General features: G+C 33.0%; 2 protein-coding genes across 6 annotated transcripts in view; both read left to right on the top strand.

Annotated features, from left to right (window-relative positions):
• The window catches only part of LOC125049855, a 356,920-nt gene that overhangs the window by 176,671 nt on the left and 154,834 nt on the right, over positions 1–25,415 (top strand). For 2 of the 5 annotated variants that reach the window (XM_047649339.1, XM_047649338.1), the window contains exon 1: positions 24,203–24,390. The exons of the other annotated variants lie outside the window; for them this stretch is intronic. The gene's annotated coding sequence lies outside the window, so the exon portion shown is untranslated. Of the gene's footprint in view, positions 1–24,202; positions 24,391–25,415 lie in introns of those variants that run through there. 5 annotated transcript variants of the gene reach the window in all.
• LOC125049864 (sodium-independent sulfate anion transporter-like) lies at positions 1,384–3,842 on the top strand. Its single transcript, XM_047649360.1, has one exon. It carries the CDS (start codon positions 1,401–1,403, stop codon positions 3,165–3,167), a length of 1,767 nt encoding a protein of 588 aa, XP_047505316.1. The 5' UTR covers positions 1,384–1,400; the 3' UTR covers positions 3,168–3,842.

Here is a 25,415-nt window from a genome sequence, read left to right as displayed (position 1 = left end):
CAGTGAATTATATTAGGTTAGGTTAAAGTCAAAAAATTCACCTTCTTTCATTCATTTCACAAATCATGATGTTTTAATTAATTTTTATAGGGTTAAACAGCATGTGCCACAACATTATTGCATAGCATGCCTTTTTGCATTGATTTTTATAAATCCTTTGAAGGTTAAATATTCAATGTATTACGTTATTTCTGCCAATTCTTATTTGATATGTAAATTTTGGGCCCACTTTAAAATTCCACATCAGCAAAGGTCCGTGTTTGTTACAATAAGTTTCAGACCAAAGCATATCCAAACTTATTCGCAACAAACAAATTCGGGTCCAAACATAAGTTTTGGAAAAACCCTTGTAGACATGTTTGTAAACGAAATACCTAAACGTAACGTAATAAGAGCGGTTTCTGTGTGAAGTGCTGCGGCTTGTTTGTGGCTCATAATGTCGGCGGTGCATGCGTGGTCACGCACGTCTCCATCATACCCTTATCTGTTCAAGTCGGGGTCGAACCTACTATCCCATTGCTTAAGCATATGGGAAGTATTGATATTACAACCACAGCAGATTTAAATTAATGTTTTCACATAGCAAATCGCGTTTATATTAATTAAAGAAATACTCGCATTAGCAAAATGAAAATAATTAATCATTTAAGTGCAAGATGAGTTTAAAACCATTAAATAAAAATCTTAAAGTACTCGAATCTTTCAATCTACCTGTGACAGATTGCACTGATTTATTAACATTTGATAGTTTATCAATGTATGACATAAAACAAGTTCATCGTTGTGTCGGTTTGTTCACATCAACTTTTAAACGTAAATATTAACGCAAATTTAAGTGTACATCGGATTTAGTGTCAATTTACCTAGATTGAGTGTCAATTGTTTGATTGTATGATCATTGATTGATATATGGAATAATCTAAACGTTGTTGTAATATTTCAATTTCGCGCCCTTTGCTCCATTGACTTGGGTTGTTTTTATGTCAAGTCAGTTTCTCGTTTGTCTTTGCCCTACTCTCTACTCTGTGAAAATTACTAGCCGATGTATTGTTTTTATAACTAAATAGTTTAAAAAAAAGTAAAAGTCTAAGTTATTTTACACATATAAAACTACTCGTTTCCATTAAATCTTAACAAACATGTTGCAGATATGACATGTATTTCTCGAGGTCAAGAGTAGGCACCGATTTATCTGCATAGAACCGCGATATATTGCAAGGTATAGATAGCCATCAAATTAAGAATGATACGCTGATATATTCTCTTAAGGAAACAATGCTATCTTCTCGCAAAGTGTTTCCGACAAGTATTTTGACACGGTCTTCGATAAAATCGCACTTTAAATATAATCCTTCTAGTACACAGTCCGCAGTACCGTTTCGTGAGTGTACTTGTAAAGTATGACTGTGCTTGATGGAGTTTACTATCAGGATGAAGCGAGAATTAAAAGAAGATTTAAAAAGTCAATAAAAAATGTATGCAGTACCAAGACATTGAAAAGAAAGTTGCCAATTATACAATGGCTCCCAACATACAGCTTTGGTATCTTAATTCAAGACTTTATAGCAGGAATTACTGTGGGTTTAACGGCTATCCCTCAAGGTATTGCGTATGCTATTATCGCCGGTCTCTCACCCGAATACGGCCTATACTCTGGAATAATGGGTGGATTAGTGTATGTGTTCTTCGGTAGCTGTAAAGATGTAACAGTAGGGCCAACAGCGATTATGGCAGCAATGGTTGGCAAATACGTAAGAGGCTACTCAGCCGAATTTGCTGTACTGGCGGCGTTTCTTGCTGGCATAGTGGAGTTATTAATGGGAGTTTTTAATTTTGGATTTCTGGTCGAATTTATATCAGCACCAGTGATCAGTGGTTTCACAACAGCGGCTGCGCTGCAGATAGCATCTTCACAGTTGAAGTCACTTTTCGGTCTTGACGGCTCATCAGGAACATTTTTTGCTGAATCCGCTGTGAGTTTCGTCAAGAATATAAAAACTGCAACGCTTTGGGATCCCATTCTTGGCTTCGGAACAATACTTGTATTGGTGATTCTAAAACGTGTTGGTCATGGATGTTCTTTATCTGGTACCACTTCACAAAAAATCAGATGGTATATATCTCTTAGTAGAAACGCCGTTGTTGTAATTATTGGAATGTTAGCAGCATTTATAATCAAGCAAATACTAGATGATGAACCGGTGATATTAATTGGTGATATTTCTAGGGGACTCCCTGTGCCCAAACTTCCACCTTTCAGTGCTGTAGTTGGTAATGAAACTTATAACTTCTATGATATGCTCAGCTCATTTGGACCACAATCACTTGTTTTACCACTAGTAGCTATATTAGAGGCGGTAGCCATAGCGAAAGCTTTCGCTGGAGGATTACAAGTTGATGCTAATCAAGAAATGATTGCACTTGGATTATGCAATATTGCGTCATCGTTTGTAAGTAGCATGCCTATTACTGGTTCTTTTACAAAGACCGCATTGAACCACGCTTCAGGTGTGCAGACTCCTGCAGGAGGCATTTTCAACTGTCTGTTAATTATTTTGTCACTAACAACATTAACTTCTACTTTCTATTATATACCTAAAGCATCGTTAGCGGGACTCATTATAACAGCAATGTTGTCTATGATAGACTATAAAATGTTTGGGAGGTTATGGACACACAGTAAGCGTGAGTTATTCGTTTTAATTGCAACTGTAATCATATGTTTAGGTGTAGGACTGGAATATGGCATAATGACAGGAGTATTTTTTGATGCCGCAATAATTTTATATGGTAAAGCCCGACCCACCCTTGACTTTTACACTATGAAAGCATCAAAAGATTTGATCGTAGTTCCACTAAACTATAATTACTCTTATTGCGCTGCAGAACATGTTAGAAATATACTTCTTAAGGCAGTTCTTAACGCGTCACAAGACAGCTTCATAATTATTGATGGCACAAATCTTCTTAATATTGATACAACAGTAGCAACGAACCTTATGTCTGTTTCACAAAATATAGACAAACGCGCATGCCCTGTTCTGTTTTTAAACTTCGACGAACCACTAAAAAAAATGTGTATCGCAATAAACCCGCTATTTGAAGAAAAGTTTATATCTACTGTAAGAATATCTGACGTTGTCGATGTATATCTGAAAAATATATAAGTGAAAGTTATATATAGTGATTTTAAGTTTTAATTAATGGATCTCTGAGACGAAAATTGAAGATACGATAGCTCTTGAATGCCAAGAACTAGTTTTTTATTGAATTATATAGCTTACATTAAACGTTATAGTTATTTTTGTATTGTTATATTTTTATTTAATTTAGTAATAAATGGAACCTACAAATATTAAGCTACAGTTTTTGTTTTGTATCTCTAACAAAAGATTAAAAGTTTTAATAAATGCAGGACTCTGATATCCCCATACTTTTCATTGTAAGTTGCAACTGGTAAAACTTTCAAAAGAGAATATTTTATCTGGTCTCTCATCACTTAACAGTTTCTTTAGATATTAGAATTTTGGGTTATTTTTAATTATGTTAGATTTTGAATATGGCTATAATTATATAATGTATAGTAACACGCTCTCAATAATAGAGGCTGTGGGCAAGGGGAGGTTTATCGCAAAATTTCTGATCCCCTCAATATTTCTATTGCTCCGTTGAACGCGTCAAAGAGGGGTGTCATTCGGTTTCCTGGAATTTATTAACGTGATTCAGCACTTGTGAAGGTGGCAGATTTATGTTCTTATCGCGTCAAATAAGTGCATATATCGTTTAGGCTCCACTGCCACTTTTCAAATTGCGACGTACCAAATGAGATATTGGAAAATTGGAATTGTTAATAGTTTTTCACAAATGTTTGTAAAAATTATTACTTTATTTTAACCGATAGCTATGTTACATGTAGCAAAAATCATATAAAGCATCCAAAAATTATGGTACACAATGTCTAAGAGACGGCCAACAACGTATTTCTTATTAAATTGTAGCAAGGTCTCACAATCCCAAAAATTCAACAATTTTGTAAGTTTATAAATAAAACAGTAGTGTTCACTTCTACGTGCTTGTGTGTACTGATAAAGTCATTTGTTTTATTATCGAAACAACACTATCTTCACACAATCTACTTGGGATTGAACTGTCTGACATTCTTCTTGATAATGTCACTAATTAGGGTTCTGTTGCAAAGGAATCTGCGAATTATTTTATATTTTAAAACTATGGTGAAATAAAATTAGACGTACCATATAATTCGTTTTCAAGTCCCTTTAAATAATATTTTATAATTTTGTTCAATAATAGCCGTGCTAACGCTAAAAGTAAAATTATTATATTTAAGACTATCAGCCTCGAGATATAAAATCATAAAAGATGATTTTGTTGGTCAATTGTAAATCAAATCTCTGTACTAAAAGTACTTCCCCTTCACACGTTGGTTAGTTTATTGCATACGGATTTATTATAATTTGTAACTACTACAAATATATTTTAGTTATTACAAATTAGATACTTATTTATATTAATTGTGACTCATTAACCCTAGGATTAGCTTCTACATTTTTGTTTTTTTTTTAGAATTTACTTTATTTCAGTTATAGTTAGTGTTTCATGTTATTTTTGTTAATTATTTATGCACATCTTGTAGTTTACCCTCTGTAGATGTTTCTTTTTTTATTGTTCCATACAAGGGGTTGCCTGGAAGAAATCGCTTGTTAGTGATATGGCCGCCCGTTGTCTAATAACTTATGTAAAAAGCAGGTTTTTTATATGTATGGTTTTGTATATGAAACGAAGTGTAAATAAATAAATATATATCCATCATATCCACAAAGTGAATGTGTACTAATTAAATCTCTTCTATTTCAACAAAAAAATTAAAACAAGTTAATTTGTGTCTGTGTTTTAATTATTAAATACAAGTACGATGTATAGAGAAAGTACGGAATTTGTAGAGCGTTTTACGAGTCACACTTGACTGGTTAAAAAATTGTATAAATTGTTTCTTCACAAAGTAGTTCAAAGAACTTAGTATTGTAACAGAGCTCGCTTCAATCGGAGCTATGACAGCGCTCGATAACGTTCATAGTAAAGATGAACCACGTATCAGAAGATTGAAGAAGTCTATAAATAAAGCGTGTAAAAAAGTGTGCAGTAAAAAAGCGATTGAACGAAAAATACCTATAATACAATGGCTTCCAAAATACAATTTTGGTGCTCTTATACAGGATATAATAGCAGGAATAACTGTGGGTCTAACGGCTATTCCTCAAGGCATCGCCAATGCCCTCATAGCAGGACTTTCTCCTGAATACGGTCTTAATGCAGGGTTACTGGGAGGTTTTGTGTACGTGATATTTGGAAGTGTTAAAGATATCACAGTCGGACCTACGGCGATTATAGCAGCGATGATCAGCCAATACGTTGACTATTCTCCTGACTTTGCAGTATTAGCGACATTTTTGGCAGGATTAGTAGAGTTTTTGATGGGAGCTTTTAATTTTGGATTTCTTGTGGAATTTATATCGATGCCTGTCATAAGTGGATTCTCCACAGCAGCAGCATTGCAAATAGCAGCTTCCCAATTTAAATCTTTATTCGGTTTGCAAGGTTCAGCTGGTAACTATTTCGCCCAATCAGTTGTATATTTTTTTGAAAATATAAAAACTGCTAGGCTATGGGATCCTGTCCTTGGGTTTGGAACAATTTTTGGTATTATGTTACTTAAACGTATCGGACTAGGATGTGCTAATACTGGTGGAATATTACAAAAAACTAGATGGTATTTATCACTGAGTAGAAATGCTGTCGTTGTCGTCATTGGAATTATTATTGCATTTGTTATTAAACAAATCACAGACGAGGAGCCTCTTATATTAGTTGGTGCAATCAGCAAAGGATTACCTATTCCAGGATTACCCCCATTTAGCACTACAGTCGGTAATGAGACTTACAGTTTTACAGACATGCTCGGAGTATTTGGACCGAAATCCTTCATTATACCGTTAGTGTCAACTTTAGAAGCAGTAGCTATTGCTAAAGCCTTTTCGAACGGGTTACAAGTAGATTCCAATCAAGAAATGATTGCTCTAGGTTTGTGCAATATCGCTTCATCGTGTGTAAACAGTATGCCAATCACAGGTTCCTTTACAAAAACTGCCTTAAACAATGCTTCTGGTGTTCGCACCACTGCTGGAGGGATATTTAACTGTTTGCTTGTCATTTTATCATTGACAACGTTAACAACAACATTCTATTACATACCTAAAGCATCATTAGCTGGACTTGTTATAACTGCAATGTTTGCAATGGTTGACTATAAAATATTTGGGAAGTTGTGGAGACATAGTAAGAGAGAGCTGTGCGTTTTGGTTGCAACTGTTGGTGTATGTTTAGGAGTGGGTTTGGAGTATGGTATAGTGACCGGTGTGTTACTTGACGCACTCATGGTATTGTACGGAAAAGCTCGCCCAACAGTTGACTTTTACGTTTTAAAAATAACAACAGCTGATTTGATTGTCGTCCCTTTAAATTATACCATTTCGTACTGCGCTTCTGAACAAATAAGAAAAACAATAATACGTGCGGCTCGAGCTGTTGCTACAGATTCATACATTGTAATTGATGGAACTAATCTTGAAAATATTGATCTAACAGTTGCATCCAATCTTATGTCTGTTGCGGGGGATGTGGAGAAACGGACATGTCCAGTTTTATTCTTGAATTTTGACGAATCGATAAAAAATATGTGCGTCGATATAAAACCGCAATTACGTAGTAAATTTGTGAGCACAACAAACGTTTCCGATACAGTAGACGTTTACTTGAAATGAGCGTAAAATCTTTAGTATTATATTAGTTAGTGAATTATGAATCTGAAGGATCTCAATAACAAACTATAGAAAACAAAGTAGTCAAATAGTTTGTAAATCGTATAGTTCCTAAGGATAAATTGTGTTATTATGATATCTAGAGTCTAATGAGTGCAATTATATTTTGATGCATTTTCACTTTTTCATTTGATTCCCTTTATTGTGGCTATTTAGCAGTTGTTTTATAAATTACATTATCATCAAAATATTATCTTTCATACATCCTAAGATATACTATAAACCTCTAAAAATTGTATTGGCCTATATATATACTGATATTATCAAGAAAAAAGTTGTGTATGTTCGTAGAGAATAAGTTTAACAACTCCTGGACCGGAATAAAACAAAAGAATAAATTTTTTACATAATTATTTCACACCTTAAAACTACATTATCCCTAAGTAATGTTACATATAACACAAAAGATTCTTTAACTTAATCAAGCTTATAGCTTTGTGCAGACAATTTAAAATCATCATTTCAGATACTAGTAAAAGATTTTATATTTTGTAGATATTTCAGTTCTATCGAGAGTTTTCATACATTTAAGGCTTAGCGGGAAATATTAGCTCGAGTCGTGAGTCGGTTTTATGAAATATATTTTGTATTACGCGTCTACATTAGTTCCGGACTGCCAGATCCAAGCATGTTAATCTTTCCTCCCGTCTACAACAGCTATATTCGTCTTACCAAAGTTTTTATACAAAGTAAAAGGGATTTATTTTTAATAACACATCAGACATTACCTAAAGACTAAATTAAATAAACACTTATAAGTTATTCAAGGCCTATTTTATCTTCCAAAAATCTTAATATATATAAATTACGCGTCACGTTGTTTGTCTCTATGGACTTCTAAACTACTAAACCGATTTCAATCAAATTTGCACACCGTGTGCAGTTTGATCTAACTTACAAGATAGGATAGCTAACATATATATATTAGAGGAGTTACAGTTACAGTAGTATCCTAATCGCTTGAAATATCATGCAGGACAACGTCTGTCGGGTCCGCTAGTATATTATAAATATGAATGATGTGCCAATGTTTAACTGTGTCAATTCAATTAGAAGGAAGGAAAAATAATCTATTTTATTTTAAAAATAAAATTAAAATAGTTTTAAGTAATGTTTATAAAAGTATGTGACGGTTATTTGCGATACCTAGGGCTAGAACCAGTCTGTTGCACTGTTTACAAAGACGTTGCAACTACCGAACACTATCGACATATTTATATGTTCGCAGACGGAATTCACAGTAGTGATATAATATATTTAATATTATTGACTTTATTATATTTTATTTTATTTTTTCCCGACATTATCGTATTGTCATAGTCAGTAAATTAAATATCATACGGTCCAGTATTCTTTTAATATTAAACCCACACCAAATTATATTCCTTACTATTTCTATGTAGCTACTATATTATACCTTATCTGCTATACAAGGCTTGCATTGACACGTCAAATCACGCGGAAATAAAGGTTGAATGAGCACAACGTTGTCACCCTCCACCAAATTATGTAGATCTCCCAACTCCCCCTCATGTCTTGTGAATAATAGGAATAGGGGGCAATATTTAGTGGGACCAGCGGGTCATTATTTAATAGCCACCTCCCTCGGTCTTTATAAATTTCAGCATTCTGAATGGGAAACAGTTTCCAGGTGATTAACTTTGACAGTATGTACTGATTTATTGAAAAAAATACGTCACCTGTGAAAATTTAATACTCTCTCAGGAAGCATTTAGAAAATTCCAGACATATTGTATTGAATCATGTTTGTTTGAAACCACATTTGGAACTTTAATTTATAACCAGTTTCACAGATAAAATATATATTTGTTATTAATCCAATATCGATATAACGATAGTGAATCCTAATTCGTTTGTATTAAAATTTGAATTACATTGCACAGTAGTTAATACATGTTTAATTGTTTGAAGGTGGTTCGACAAAGTTTGGGTGTCATTCGATTTGAACATTATTGCTGTAGCTTTAAGATTTAATTTGGATTAGCTCGCTGGTATTTTATGACGGTTATGTATGGGGTCAATTCAGCCCTCGTCAAGAGTTGCAGACTGAAATGAAATACCGGCTAAATGAGGCGACCAGTTGCCAATAGCAACGTTCCACTCATTTGCCTGTTTGGGGCATAGTTTATATATTTGCTAAAGTCAAAGGAAATGTGGACTTGTATAATTGGTGAGGGAAATTGTATAAATATAGCCCAGTACTACGCAGTGTTATTTGTCTACTTGATATATGTTGTAATCGACATGTTATGTAATATGAAAATCAAACTAGCCGTATTATGCGACGCATATGTTACGACTGGAGCGCTTACAAAAAAGTTTACTGTGGCATCTGCTTTTCTCCAGTGGCATTTCGAAAAAAAAGTTGCCAACATACAAAACTAGGCTAGCGCTTTAAGATGTTGTCATTGGAGAATCGTAGAAAATTATATGATGTATGGTTTGCATTTAAGATATTTAACAATCAGGTCGATTGTCTCCGCCTTTTAACAAAAAAATAAAAAAGTGTGTGGTTACAAAAATGTACGTGCGAAAATTAAGCGTGCCCAACGCGCCATTCTCAAGATAGAATGTTCTAGAATGAATGAATAGAATATAATAGAATGTACGCTACTCAATATCAAAATTTAACAATGCAACAAATCATTTGACGGTTAGAAAACTTAATAGTCAGGCTTTAGAAACAAACACTGACTACACCATATCATTCACAACGTAAACTCACATATACGCTACCTAAAAAACACCTTTACTCCTTCAAACTCTCAAACTCTCAAAACCCAAAATATCTTTATTCGTGTAGGCAAACAAGTACACTTATGAATTGTCAAATTAAATTAATTGTAAATTTACATTTACTACCAGTTCGCAAGTCAAGGGCGTAGAGCGGGTAAGAAGAACTCGCAAGAAACTTTCAGCCACTCTTTTTAATCGCCAAGTATTGTCATACAAATTGTTTGGACTGGAGCAAATCAATCCCAAGGATTAGGATCATTTAAGTATTCCTCAAATTTATAAAAAGCTTTATTGATTAATTTTCGTTTAACGAGAGCTTTGAATTTATTTAGTGATAATTCAGAGGCCCTTTCATCTTAAAAAACAACTCCGGAACATGTCCTACGCTGAAATAGAAAATATTCTTATTGTGCAACAATAGTATAACTATAAAATGTAAGTGTTATGCAGAAATGATTGTCAAGTACCGTTAACAAAAGTAAAAGAGTGCCCATGACACAGGGAATCCCTAGTAGGGCTAGTGCATTTTATTTTTAAATAATCCTTTTTATTATCTATAATATGTTTCATTTCTTGCTTTCTGAAATAAAATATCGTTTTAATAAAATAACAACTATTGGCATCAGCAGGCGCATGTATCATGTAATCCACGATGTAGTTATATAATTATTTTTTGTTAAATAGGGTAGCAAACGAGCATACGGTACGCCCATAAAGGGCTTTTTAGTGGGTGCGTTGCCGGCCTTTGTAGCAGGAGTACACTCTAACTTTGAATAGTATATAATATAGAATAGTAAAGTATCTCTCAGGATAGACCCCCACCGGGAGCGATTCCGATTATGTATTTAGCTATCATTTTATGTGTAGAAAATAACACATTTGTGGTACTGATTTTTACTCCCATTTCATTTGATGGTTCACGCTTCACAGCTGGTCGTTGCCATATACACGTTGTAAAATTCACTTCTAATTTAAAAACCTTGTTTTTTATACATCAGTAACTTCTTTATAGAGTTTGGGGATGAGTAAATAAGAAAAAAAGCTCCGTAAAATATTCATGGGACAATAAGTGGCGTTTTATGGAGGCTGCTTAATGGCGCGACAGTAACATTAAACTGAGTTTAACTTGCGTTTACTATCGTACAAGGAATCGATCTCTTCAAATTGGTTTTTCATTGGCCCCAACTCAATTTGCCTACTGACTATGAATATTAAATTCCTTTTTCAGCAAACTCGTTTTTGAATGCAGATTTACGATATTGAATTTTATTCTTTGTAAAGTACGAGGTTGTGTACATATCAGATATAAGTTAGTAATTGAATTGTTATGAATAGCGTGAGTGCATTGATTTAGATAATTATTGCTTGTTCCCATTGAATATATCAGGAATGTTGAAACATGGAATGTTCTTAAAACTATTTGTTTAAACTTGATTTAAAGCGTTTTGATATTATGTTTTTTCCAAAAACGAATTGTGTTTCTGTTACATATAAATTTGCCAATAAGGTGCGACAAAGAAATATGACATGACGTTTCTCTTATGCTTTATTCAAATATCTATGAGTCTACCGACTTAAAAAGAAGAATATCCTTTTCAAATATGATTCAGGCTTCCAAGCACGTGTGCTGTACGTGTCAAGTATGTTCGTCCACAAATTTATCACAAACTAAAAGTTATATTCAGAGGATCTTTTTATTTGAATCAAATTCCAACTTAAGTAATTCATATATAATATTATAATATAGGTAACTTAAAAGGCGGGCAACGTACTTGCGAGCCTTCTGGCAACGTGAGTATCCATGGGCGGCAGGTGTGCCTATTGTTACGTACAAAAAAAACAGTTTTTCTATACAAAAATGAAAATAAATTGAGAAGTATTAAAATTAGTTTTAATTTTTAATGATTAAAATAGCTGGCTGGAAACATTTCCCAAGACAAATTATTTTATAATACCGATTTTGCATCTTACATGTGAAATTCTTCATTTCACAGAGTATTGCATTCATAAATAGTCGTGGTTCGGCACATAATTCACCTAGATCGTCGTAATATATCATGAACATGCCAAAACTGGAGGGGTTTATGCCGTTCAATATACGCCATCAATAATATCTGTTTGTTTACGCTATGTCTTTTCTTACTTGTCACAGATAATTTCAAACATTTTGGAACTAAAAACTGTTTTTAACATGGGCTGCTCTAAAGATATTAGGTAATATCTCTACAACTATGCGTTGTATGTGTATTTTGTACCTGGTTGGTTGTTAAAGAATCTAAGTTGGATTGATTCCAGGTCCTAACGCCCAGTGCTCTAAGAGACGCTATCCTTTAGGGTCAGATTCTTAGTTGAGACTAAGCACGAACGTATGTCAAAATCTAATAAATTTTTGACGTATGGGAGACGTATACTTAGCGGTAAGTTTCATGTCCTGCAGAGAATTCATTTGATATGGACATACCTTGTCAAAGAGCTGGTTCCAAATAGATAACAACTTTATTTATTTATTCGTACCAACAAGACCAAGAATAGGAAAAAAAGACGTGTTATACAAATGTAGCCTCGATTATAGGTGCGGATGGCGTGCTAAAACATAATGCTAATCTAATATATAAAATTCTCGTGTCACAATGTTCGTTCCCATACTCCTCCGAAACGATTTTTATGATTTTTTATGCATATTCAGTTAAGTCTGAGAATCGGCTACTACCTATCTTCCAAACCCCTAAGTGATAAGGGGTGTCCACCCCAAATTATTTTTTTTATTTTTTGGATATTTTTTATTTTTTTTATTATAGAGAAAAAGTCACAGTTAAAAAGTTTTCATTCCGGAAAACTGAACATTCTTTGGGGTAGCATAGCAAAATGTTCCATGTTGGTACTAAAAAGGTAGGTTAGGCATTAAGGAGAAACGAAGTTCGCGGGGGTAACTAGTAATTAATAAATTTACAAAGATAAATATAAAAAATACCTTAAATTAAAAAGCATCTAAAAATAACTTAACTGATAATAGAATTCCGTAACCTTGCTTAGAGAGTTGCCGTTGATGTAGTATTGCCGGTGTTTGTGCTTTTTCCTGATGAAACAAAACACATAATATGACAGATACACATAGAACACATATACAGATGTAACGCAGCATATGAATGTATTAAGGGTCATACCGTTAACAATCCAAAATATTTCAATTAAATTGTTTTGCAACGAACTTCTTATCTTTACCTCACTTAACCTAAATGACGAATGTTCTTATCATTCGATACCTTGACCTGCTGGTCGCGCGAGAGCAGTAGTTTTCATTAACTGTGCGATCACACATCACATTCACACGTCTATTTTCAACATACAAATATACAATATTTACTATATTCTTGACATACATAGTAATAATAATAAATAAAAAGAAAATTAAAACATATTTAAAAAGTTTGGTCCCTGTAATAGTGTACCTTTAATTCGCATTTCCTCGCTGTATTGCGATACTTTTCGTTGAGCGGGGAAAGCACCAGCTCTGGGGTCACCGGTACTATCTACCAGGCGCCAACTCATATTATAAATACTTTATTTTTGGAAGCATTGTTTTATTTTCTTTTAGAAGTCTATATGAAAATTCATTGTTTACATTATGGTTCTTGTTCCATGCCAATAAATATATTATCTATACGAGTACAGTGATAGTGTCCATTTATTGTAATATAATAAATAAGCGAAATTGATTGCGTTCTTAATTAATTAGTTGTATTCAAATGTCTTTGATTTATAGATAACGTTAATTAGTGCTTCAAAAGTGTTGCCTGACAACTATTTGCTTATGAAATAAAACAGAATCGTTCATTTCTAAAACGTTTTTACCTCTATTAATGCAGGTTGGCGCTCGCCTGTGTTGTTCAAGGGTAAATATATGTTCTTTTCCACTCTTCTATAAAATTAATTAAAAGCGTGTTTCTCGAAATCACCATTTAACTTTAATACAGAAAATTCCGAATAGAGTATTTTTCGAAGGTGTTTTTGCGTGTTTGTTGTAGATTTATGTGCGAATAGTTGCAATATTTGTGAATATTTGAGCACCATGTATCTACATAATAATTTAGTTATCTGCTGCATTGTTTTTTAACTATACTTTTTTTGTTCTAGGTACATGGTCTTCACATATAATTACATAAAAATATATGTTAAAAGAGTAAGTACAGAATTTATTGCCTATTCTTCTCCGTATGAAACTACCTTTTGGAAGGGTCAACTAGATTTTTGAAGTTATACTTCTTTAGGCGCGTTATGAAAAATTGCTCAGAGTGAAATTTTACGATGCGTGCGCACCGTGACACAAAATTAACAGAATGAAGTTGCCCACGGAAGATGCTACGGACATAATTTAAAAACAACATTTGAATAATAATAGAATTTATGTTACACTTAATGTAAGAGAATAATAATAAATATTTATTTATTTAATTTTTCAAAATACTGAACTTTATTGACTATAATGACACCTTTTCCAGTCTTTGATTATTTAATTGTAATTAATTATTTGCATGCAATCAAAAACTATTTTTGATAATGCCAAAGAAGTATAACTTCTTACGCGCGTACATAAGTACACGCACCCTTTTTTTTAATATTTTTAACTGGTAATTTAGACTTTTAAAAGTGTTTTTTTAATAGGCCTAATTGTAATAATTGATTCTACTTTTTTTGCCACCTCAATCACTTGAAATATAATATAATACGATGAAAATACCTTTAAAAGTGTGAAACTCATCTTCCAAACAGATGTCTCGAGATGTCCTATTTGTCGTCTAACGTCTAATATTGCTCTGCGGTAGGTATTTCAGAAATTTCTTACAATACATCGCCATTTTGAGTGAATAGTGTGTTCTGTACTCGATCACAAATATCATAAAATATCCTTTATAAATTCGTAGATATAGATAGATAGAGCCTGCGGAAACCTCTAACAATGTGTTATAGACTACAAGCCCACATTACCCGTGAAATGAACCAACGAGAATAACGCTTAGAAGGCTGTATTCTGTGTGATGCAATTTTCTTACAATTTCAGTACCTACTGTTGTACCACACAACCTGGCTATGTATTTACTTTTATTTTAATCAAATAGAGCTGTGTAGGTATAATAGCTTCAACGTTCGACTCTCATCCCTGAGGTCGTCGGTTCGATGCCCGGCTGTGCGCCAATAGACTTTCTTTCTTAATAGGTGAAGGAAACCTTGCCTTAGACCCGAAAATTCGTGTGATCACCTTCTTGCCTATTAGATGGAGAAATGATCACAAAACAGATATAAAAATCTGAGCTCCAGGCCTAAAAAATCACTATGATTATATTATGTAGTGTCGATTATAGACGAGAACCCACTGGCACTCTCTAGGGAACATAGATTCTGCCTCAGTGCAATGAACGCCCAATAAAAATTGTATCAGATTCTCATTTATATGAATGACCTGACAAATTTTATGAAGAACTAACGGTCTGTTCTAGCTAATCGCGGCTGGATACTTGTTTTAACATTTTGGTTAGCCTATGTTGCTAAGGGATATTGTGACATTCTAATAATAAAATATTTTTTCAAATCGGTCCTGTTGTCTTTGAGATTAGACAAATCTTTTTTTTTTTAGATACATATTAGTTTATTTTATTATCTTTTTGTATTAGTTTAGATTAAGGTTGGTGATTCTATAATTTGTTTCATAATATTATGTTATGCTCTTCTTGCGCTTTACCCATCTATATTATTTGTATAGTTTTTCCTTACATTATGTTGTTAATATCCCTTGTATTATTACAATTGTTTTTCTATAAATATAACAAAGTGTAAATAAATAAAAATAAATAATATTGTTTGACAACCATTTTTTAATTGTTTTATACAGATGTATATTTAAATGGGAAACAATATCCCTTATTGTATAAGAAATTTATTTTCGTCATGTATTCGATTTTCAGCTAAATGTTTAGACATATCGATTAATACATATTACACATTCTATTGATACTTTATTAAAAACCTTTCAAGTATAGAATGCACCCGGGCGTTGCCCGTCTGTGTTTAGAATTCCCTTCCCAGCCTGTCTAGACATAATTGAGATTAGTATATCACAGTTTGAACAAGATTAATGCAGTTTTAAATGAAACTCAATTCGTGAATATTTTTTATATAAAAACCGAGTAGGACTTAAAATTATTTTAGAGTTGTATTTAAAAAAGATACGTGTTAGTAATTTCAATACTGGTACTTTGTTAATTTATTATTTCTCTCAATGCCAGAGGGCTCGCGAGTGCGTTGCCGGCCTTTTACTAACTGGTACGCTGTTTTCTTAATGGGCACAAAGTCGTATTGGTTCGGAAATACTTCAGTGCCTTAGGCTGCTTCAGGCAGCTGGTTCCACATAGTGGTGGTGCGCGACAAAAACTGCCTTAAAAACGCTCAGTTGTGGAACGACGGACGTCGAGGTGATACGAAAACACCACGTTTGTGTTAACGTAACTAAAGAAAAACTAACATAATATAGTATAAGGAAAAATGTACTACGCAAATAGCGACACGAAAAGAATGCAATTTATTAAAGTTTTAAGACACGTTGCGAAACGTCTGCGCGCTACCAGACGCTCCCGCAGCGCCCTTGGTCAAGTTTTTGTCTAAGAGTTTTTGGTCTGGTTCCTCTGAACTTTTTACTCATGATGCAAGGGAAAACTCTAATGGCATTGTTATATTCTAGCTGTATTCCAAACACTTCTGAAGTACATTTTCGTCTTTGTTGACGAAGAAAATTGTTCATTTAAACATTCGCAATTTTCATTGTTATTTTTACATATAATCTCTGTATATACAAAATTCTCGTGTCAATATTCGTTCTCAAACTCCTCCGAAACGGCTCGACCGATTCTTATGAAATTTTCTATGCATATTTAGAAAGTCTCAGAATCGGCTACTATCTTACCCTACTACTTTCAAACGCCTTAGTGATAAGGGATTTCCACCCCTAATTTTATTTTTATTTTTTCGACAATTTTTTTTTATGATGCATCATACAATAATACAACCCTTAATTTTCACCCGATCTTCTACGGTCAATCCCTATTTTTTATTATTGTAGATAGTTATTTTATTAAACTAAAAAAATGAAAAAAATATACATGGCAATACAAACGTTCACCGGGTCCGCTAGTATTTTTATAAAAAATATTTTTTTAATCCAGCATAGTGAGTTTAATATAATGTATGATGTCACTGGACTGAACTATCCTTCAAAATTGACTTGATTCTTCATCAGAAGCAACCAATGGGCACGTCAATTGTGGTATCAATTAGCCCACTGTTTCAGTAAATATTCTTGATGTTGCTTTTTTAATGAAACAGGAGGCGAACTGGCAGGTGGCTCATCACATTTAAGAATTGGTACGCTCTTTTCTTGAAGGACCCTAAGTCGAATTGGTGTCAAAAAATAAACTAAAGGGAATCTTTAAGAGTATGAAAAGCACAAAGAACCAAGATATGAATTATTTAAAGTCTGTTAATTGGCTTTTATAAATTACAACAAGTGATAAATTATGTCTCGGGAACGTTTACAAACTAGAACGCTCTTTGTCTCAACTATTAATATGAAGCTTGCTTTTTATTCAGTTTCAAAGTGTTATACTTTCCACAATGTATAAATATTTATTATTCCTTGTATTACTTCTACAAATGCACATTTATCTCTTAGACGTCAATGTTTTTTTTATTTTGAAAATATTCCCTTCACTTTAAAACCACAGAATTTTATTTTATTTTTAGCCACATGTCTTTTTGTGTCAATTTCTTAATAGACCAGTGCAAAACCTTTAAAAATAATAAAAAGTGAAAAAAATTACAGTAGGATGAAACCCATTAGAAAAGCAGGGGAATATGATCAAAATGAAAGGAAAAATAAATTACGGTCGATCTGAGGTCGGGAAGGGGTAGGGGGGGGAGGTTTAAGGGTAAAAAACGGTTTATCTCGATTTCCGGCAAAACTAAAAGTCCTATCGAAGAAAACTAAATGGCAAAGTTGTAGGTCATAAAAAGATCTACAACTTTTGTATTCACACATTTTCCACATAACCTCAAAATTTATGTGTAAAATTCAAAAAAACAACTTTTTGGTTTTTTATTTCTATCTTTTACAAAAATTTATTTTTTTAAACGAAATTTGGTGAAAACTTACCTTATTATGTCCCAAATATACTGTAATTTATTTGATTAACAATATTTATTTTTTCACCTTATTTTGGATTAATATCAAAAAAACACCCCAATTTTCAATCGAAAATTCTGACGTCAAAATTTCAGCTTTTTTCAAAAAGTTGGTGTGCTTTCAGTGCGTTGAAATCTCTACTTTCCTATGGTAAAAAATATATATATATTACCATAGTAAATCTTCTCAGAAAATGCAAAAAGTCGTACTTTAACTTCCCTACTTCTCTATGAATCTTCTTTAAATTATAATAAGATGCCTATTTATTACTATTTTAAGATAACTTATATATACCTGAGTGACCTAAAAAAATTTTTAGCCTTTAGATGGGCTAAAATTTTCGTATTTCATAGAGAAGTAGGGAAGGGGATGACGGGTCTGGGCGTTACTGCATATGATTTTTTGCATTTTCTGAGAAGATTTACTATGGTAATATATATATATTTTTGTACCATAGGAAAGTAGAGATTTCAACGCACTGAAAGCACACCAACTTTTTGAAAAAAGCTGAAATTTTGACGTCAGAATTATCGATTGAAAATTAGGGTGTTTTTTTGATATTAATTCAAAATAAGGTGAAAAAATAAATATTTTTAATCAAATAAATTACAGTATATTTGGGACATAATAAGGTAAGTTTTCACCAAATTTCGTTTAAAAAAATAAATTTTTGTAAAAGATAGAAATAAAAAACCAAAAAGTAGGTTTTTTGAATTTTTCACATAAATTTTGAGGTTATGTGAAAAATGTGTGAATACAAAAGTTGTAGATCTTTTTATGACCTACAACTTTGCCATTTAGTTTTCTTCGATAGGACTTTTAGTTTTGCCGGAAATCGAGATAAACCGTTTTTTACCCTTAAACCTCCCCCCCCCCCCCTACCCCTTCCCGATCTCAGATCGACCGTAATTTATTTTTCCTTTCATTTTGATCATATTCCCCTGCTTTTCTAATGGGTTTCATCCAACTGTAATTTTTTTTGGGTTTAAAAATTATCGGCACTGGTCTATAATAAACTAGTGAACTTGGTATATATTTTGCATTCTGTGTATTACTTTCATAAAATCATAAATTAAGTTCAACTACTATGTAATACGACGTTCATTAACTGTTAAGCGGTATGGACAGCTAGTAATAAATAAATATAAATTTTCCCTCTGAACGATTTATGAAAACTATGTAATCTCAAATATGTTTAAAGATAATAAAAACGTGATATATCGTACTGAATTATTATTTCCCCTTATATGAACCGATTATATATACTACCAGCGATACGGATATTGCAAAAATCACATGGCAGGCGTCTTAAGATGGCGAATTAAAATCTTCAGAATACACAGAATACTCAAATACAAAATAAAAGCGAAAATTTCTGTGTGGGTTGTTTTTAACTTCAGTACATGTTCGTTTATTCTACTCATCTTAATATTCACCTATTTGCTGTAGAAATATAAGCGTACAATTGTATATGAAATATATAATTGTTAAGAGAATTTCCCTTCCCCGAAATACTTCTGTACACTTTACGACAGATATTTGAAACTGTTGCGACCCTACTACGGTTCTTTTGGTGATAATTAATTTAAGTAAGTGAATTTAAAACTAAAGTGAAATGCTTGATACTATTACAGAATAGTGTAGTTAACTTATTTTGGCCTTTTTCTCTTCTTCTATGTTTTATTCTAACACGCATTCCTCTCAGCACTGTACACACTACTCTTATGGCCTGTGGGTCTACCAGCTTCTGTTGCTTAGAGCTGGATGAGACCTTATATGCTTAAAAGCACCGCCACGCTTAAGAGGTTCCTAACCTAGGATATCAGGAAAGATTGATGGAAACATTCATTTATTTTTTTATTTAAAAATGACATGGTAATACAGACACTAGTCTCACACTAGAGACATCCCAGTGTTGTGTGGGTGAACAGATACTCTTCCGTGGTTCACTTAACGTGAAACAATACAAAACAATTAATTATTTTTATATAAACAAAATGTTAAACTAAACAAGACTCTTCGATAAAGGTTGTGTGCTGCGACATCGCAGGCTACTCGATTGTAAGAAACTGGTTAGCGCTGCGTCTTCTTAAATTCTCGTGTCACACACATGTATATCCTTTTTCTAACATTTTCATAAGTGATTGTCCATTCACTATGTGTAATAATTAAGAGCATAAATTAAGAACCAATTAAAACTCAGTTCTATAATAATACTACAAAGCTGTGGAACAAATGGTAGGGGACATGTCACAATTCTGGAAGACAAGTGACACGCTGCGACATGCTTCAAGCGCCTCGTAAATTGATACCACTTTATGTACACCTCAGGTAACTGTAGCGCTATGTGTCTGTATATTATGTATGAAATTACTAAAATGTTCCTTACGTTTTCAACAATAATATGATAATTTCAAGATGATTTTTAACTTCTATTTGTTTGTCGAGGCGTGGTCATAAGAGCTTTGATTTAGAATTCTAATGACTTGATATTGGAATAACACAATAGTAAAGTATTACAATTGCAAGATTCTTAAACTTCATAGTAACAATAATAATTAAAAATTATTATTGTTACTATGATGATTATAAAAATAAAACAAATTTAAAAAGTTTGGTCCCTGTGGCAGTGTACCTTTAACGCTGGCAGCATTTCCTCGCTGTATTGCGATACTTATTCTGGGGGTCTGGGGTCACCGGTATCTACCAGGCGCCAACGAAAACTTTTGATTAAAACAATGTTATAAATAATTACATTTATTAAATATTTGTTTTATAATATACCTCAATCAATAATCTTAAAAAAATCCATTAGTTAATTGATAAACTATAACTGATGAGGCTGATTATTTTAAATAGTGTACGGGTAAGGTTGGATACTCCAAAGCTCTTACTGAAACTAGATCATTTTTCTTCCATCATTACGACATCGAAATTCCCCGGCTATTTATCCTAAGCCAAGTCAGCCAGTGATGGATGCCGGAAAACTCTAGTGATGTATGACGTTATCATTTGTCACTGTGATATCTTTATCTTAACTTGGTTAGTGTATACTTTTTTTATAAGTATAATATACCTAGAGCAGTGTTCGCCTAGTGGCTTAAGCATACGACTCTCATCCATGAGGTATCATCCACTTTGAGGCAGTGCATCGATGGATTTTCTGTCTATGTGCGCATTAAACATTCGCTCGAACGGTGAAAGAAAACATCGTGAGAAAACCAGTTTGTTTTAGACCCAAATATTTCCGGTCCAATTCAACTTAGCACAACAACGACTTAACACGACAAGATAAGACCGTACCAATTCCTAAAAGGCCGGCAACGCACTTGGATGCCTTCTGGCAATGTGAGGCGGTAATATTACTTAACAACAAATGAGTCTCCTGTCCGTTTGCCCACTTAACTATAACAAAAGTCTGTCTAAATGCAGCCTACCAGTTGTGTTTTTCAAGAGGATCCTCCATACTCCCCCAACGGAGTTATTTTTAATTAAAGCGAAATTTCTCTCTTCAGGTAAAATCAATATTAAAATACTTGATTCTTACGATAATGTAATCGAACTAATGGACAGAGAAATTTCGAAATATTTTTTCATTTGCTACAATTATTTATAGCAGTGATTTTTCACAACTGTCACAGTTTTTCGCATCTCTAAGTAATGAGCCTTCGTAATCGAGGTTTTATCTTATACGCTGACGGATGTCGGGTTCTGATACCTGAGTTTACTCAAGATTAAAGTCTCATTAGATAGCGGTTTTTGATGCGTCGTAAATTTAAAGTGGGTAATGTTAATTCAAAAAAACATTAAATACGCTTTTTTCATTCATTTTTTATCAAGCAATATACATATACTGTGGGGTATAAGTGTTACTGCATTTTACTATAATTATTCACTCTTAATTTTATTGCTTTCCCAATTTTGAATGGACAACTTTATGGACTAGAGGCGGAATTTCAATTGTATTCTATAAGATAGAAAAAAAAATTTTTTTATAGCATTTGATATATGCCTTTACAAAAGATACAACGATAATAGCGCTCATACAATTTTCGATACATACGATTTGTGTTTAGCCTCTAAATAGGCTTCAGTTTCGACGCTTACCTCTTCATCAGCGCAGAATTTCTGTCCAGCGAGAATACCTTAAGTAGATTTCTATATCCAGGATACGAATCGTAATTACTACCTGTCGTCGATACCTATCAGTGCTTTTTATATTAATACTATATCTAACGGGTGTCAGAATGTATTACTAAAAGCCAGAAATTTAATTAAGTCTTTTGAGAATTCGCTGACACTGCACTTTACGCTCGCATAACCTTGGTTCGACCTGGTCTAGACTTGGCAGGGGAAGCCTATTGTCTAAGCGATTTAATTTTAATTATAAATTTAAATTAGATCTTTAGTCATCCCTCGAATTCAAATGAATTAGGATAATGTAGGCACTTTATAATCCTACGAGATTTGGGTTTATAAGTAGCTTTTGAGGAATTAACTTTATGATTGGTATTGATTTTCCGTGGCGGACCGGATAAACCCTTACAGGGTTCGAGTCCTGGCAAAGACCTTAGATTTTTAGACAGGTGTTGACATATAATCACACATTAGTTGACATAGACAAGAAATAATTGGAAACCCCATGATTAATTACTTAATATGTCATGTGGAACATGGTGTAATGGTTGAAGCTCCTTACAAAAATTGAGTGAAACAAAAAACTTGGCGATTAAAAAGAGTGGCGGAGAGTTTATTGCCAGTTCTTATCTTCCGTTCTACGCCCTTCCCTTGAGAACTGGCAGTAAATGTTAAATTAGAAGTATTCTATATATTATATTTCTTTTTTGACGTATGTAAGTGTTCATTATCACCTATATGAATAAATGATTTTGATTTTTTACACTTAGAAAAAGAATAACTCGCCAATTTCCTTAAATATCTTTCTTCAAATGTTAATTGAAGAAAAAAATAACTTCAAACAGTTACTTAACCTATTAGTACAAAAATGTCTACTAAATTGTAAATTAAACCATGTAGCTGAAAACCAATTATATCCGAAACAGTACGAACAAATGTAACCGATCTTCTTGTTTTAAGAGCAACGCGGTGGTCTCACGGTACATACACCTAACGCTCCCAAAAACATACATAAACTCACAGGACTATCGCCTCTATTACTAAGCGATAAAGACGAGAACAGCGTGATGTATTTACGTTAATTGAAAACGTTTACGCCAGTGACGTATCTATTTTGGTCCACTGCATTTTGTCCACAGCTGTTACATTCTAATTATCTTGTGTTCATTCATGAAGTAATTATTACATTCGCCCATTAGGAGTTTGGTTTTTAATCAACTTTAATTGAGTACTCTGATTTTGTATTATGATCGAGTTGATATATTTTAATTTAAAAAAAATAGTTAAATTTTATTTATTGTTGCCCTTATCATTACATTAAAAGTAATTTAGTAAGTTTGTAAACTAAATGTAACCTGAACTACTGTACCGATTTAAAATAATCTATCAAAACAGAAAAGTGGAGCAAAAACGTACTAAAATGGTGCCCAAGGTACTTCTCTTCTATTTCTTCGCGAACGGCATTACTTGCTGCCTCCACACCACTCTATTCTCAGCTTGTCTCAGTGCATTAGGGATGTTCAGACCCATAATTGTCTTTACCTGATCTAACGTGAAGGCAACCGACCACGACTTCTCCTGCCATCACTCCTCCCTACCATTACCAACTTGTCGAGACTAGTTGGTTCTCTCCTGGCAATATGGCCAAAGTAGCTAAGCAAGCCCAAGGTACAGAAAACGAAAAAGAGGAAGACAACTTAGAAGGTGGATATACCAAATTAAAGAAACAGCAGATGCATGGCAGAGAGGAATGGATTTGGAGGAAGTCTTTGCCATAAAAGGGCACATAGATACCAAAAAGAAGATTGAGATAGAAACATGTTTAAATCTAAAAGTATCTGAATTAAAAGGCTATTATTATTATGTATTAAGATACATTATTATATAGGTAATAGTGATAACAAGCGAGCCGAAGCTAGTAAATGGGTGCTTGTGGGAATACCGAAGTTTATGTTTATGTTTTTGTATAGATACAAATTCTATAATTAGAACAAAGCACTGCCTTTACTTTCTAACTCTTGGACATATTGATAAAGCCAGTATTGATAACGCTAAATATAGTTAAACGAAAAAAGTTATCCTTTCGATAATTTAGTGCGCAGTTCTATTATGTTATCGCAAAACCGTAATAATTTAGCCCTCAACAAAGAGGGCGAGGGCCCTCCAATAGGGAGAGTCAGTGTAAGGTTTGTCGTCACGGGGAACGGACGCGTGTCGGGAGCTGTGCTGGCTTGATCGCGTGTGAAAACAAAACAATTTACAATAAGTGATAACAAGTGACCTTTAGTGACGTTGCATTTTTATACGTACTCGTGTTTTTCACAGTCGGACTTAAAAGGAGCAAAAATTATTTTGTATCAGTTTTTTAAGGTGATTTTCTTTTGTTTTTTTTTAGTTATAAAAATATATTGTATAGAAGACTTGCTAATTAAATACAGCTATATTATCTACGGTAATTAAAAGCGTGGGCCGAAACGTCAATTAAATGTGTTCTGTTTTAATACGAGTAATAGGCTGGTTCCAATACATAGTTAAATTTTAACTATGATGTTTAAGAACAAAATATTTAATATTACAATACGGATAAAAACAATCTAATAAATAAAATAAATTGCCCGTATATTTCCCATAAATAGAAAAATAAAACTTTACTGAAATGACTATAATGTATATGTTAGGTACTATTTCTAGACCGGTAACTTAAACTTTTTTTCGTTAAGCAAAGGCTTATAGCAGACAATCCCGCAATATTAACCGAAGCTTATCGTGACATACCTTGGAGGGTTGCAACCCTTCGTTTTACTCATTTAAACTTAACTATTGATCGGCTGCACTGCATAACAATTCATATTGTGATTTTTACGTTCAATAAGAGTATAGAAATTACTCCAAATATAACACGACTCTTTATAACCCATACTGAAACCATTGGCTAGCTGGTTCTAGTATAGGAATCCCGCCTCTGTTATTCTAAAACTTCTTTACGTCGATATTAAATTAATAATGTAAATGTTCTTATAGCCACAGGTTAGTCATGCGAAATATACACAGAATAATAAACAATAATTCATGTTGTTTACATAGAAATGTAGGCGTGTATTTCAAAATCGTTGCTAAAATTGTAGTCATTTTCTTTAGATCACGAACCAGTCAATAAATTTCATAACAAATTTTAAATAGTTAAATAAGATATTTAACCATTAAAAATTAGTATTAATAATTTTCCAACAGAATATACAAACATTAAACACAATATATATTATATATATGTATATTAATTCCGTTTTTATAACAGTAGTGTTATATATTATATAGCACTAGACACTATATTATTAATCAATCTTGATTAGAAAAGTAAAAACTTCTGATCTATATTATAGACATATATATTATTT

The sequence above is a fragment of the Pieris napi genome, chromosome 5, assembly GCF_905475465.1.
Source record: "Pieris napi chromosome 5, ilPieNapi1.2, whole genome shotgun sequence".
In the NCBI taxonomy this organism is placed as follows: domain Eukaryota; kingdom Metazoa; phylum Arthropoda; class Insecta; order Lepidoptera; family Pieridae; genus Pieris; species Pieris napi.
Note: the sequence above shows the minus strand (reverse complement) of the source record. Positions and strands in the feature narration are given on the sequence as shown.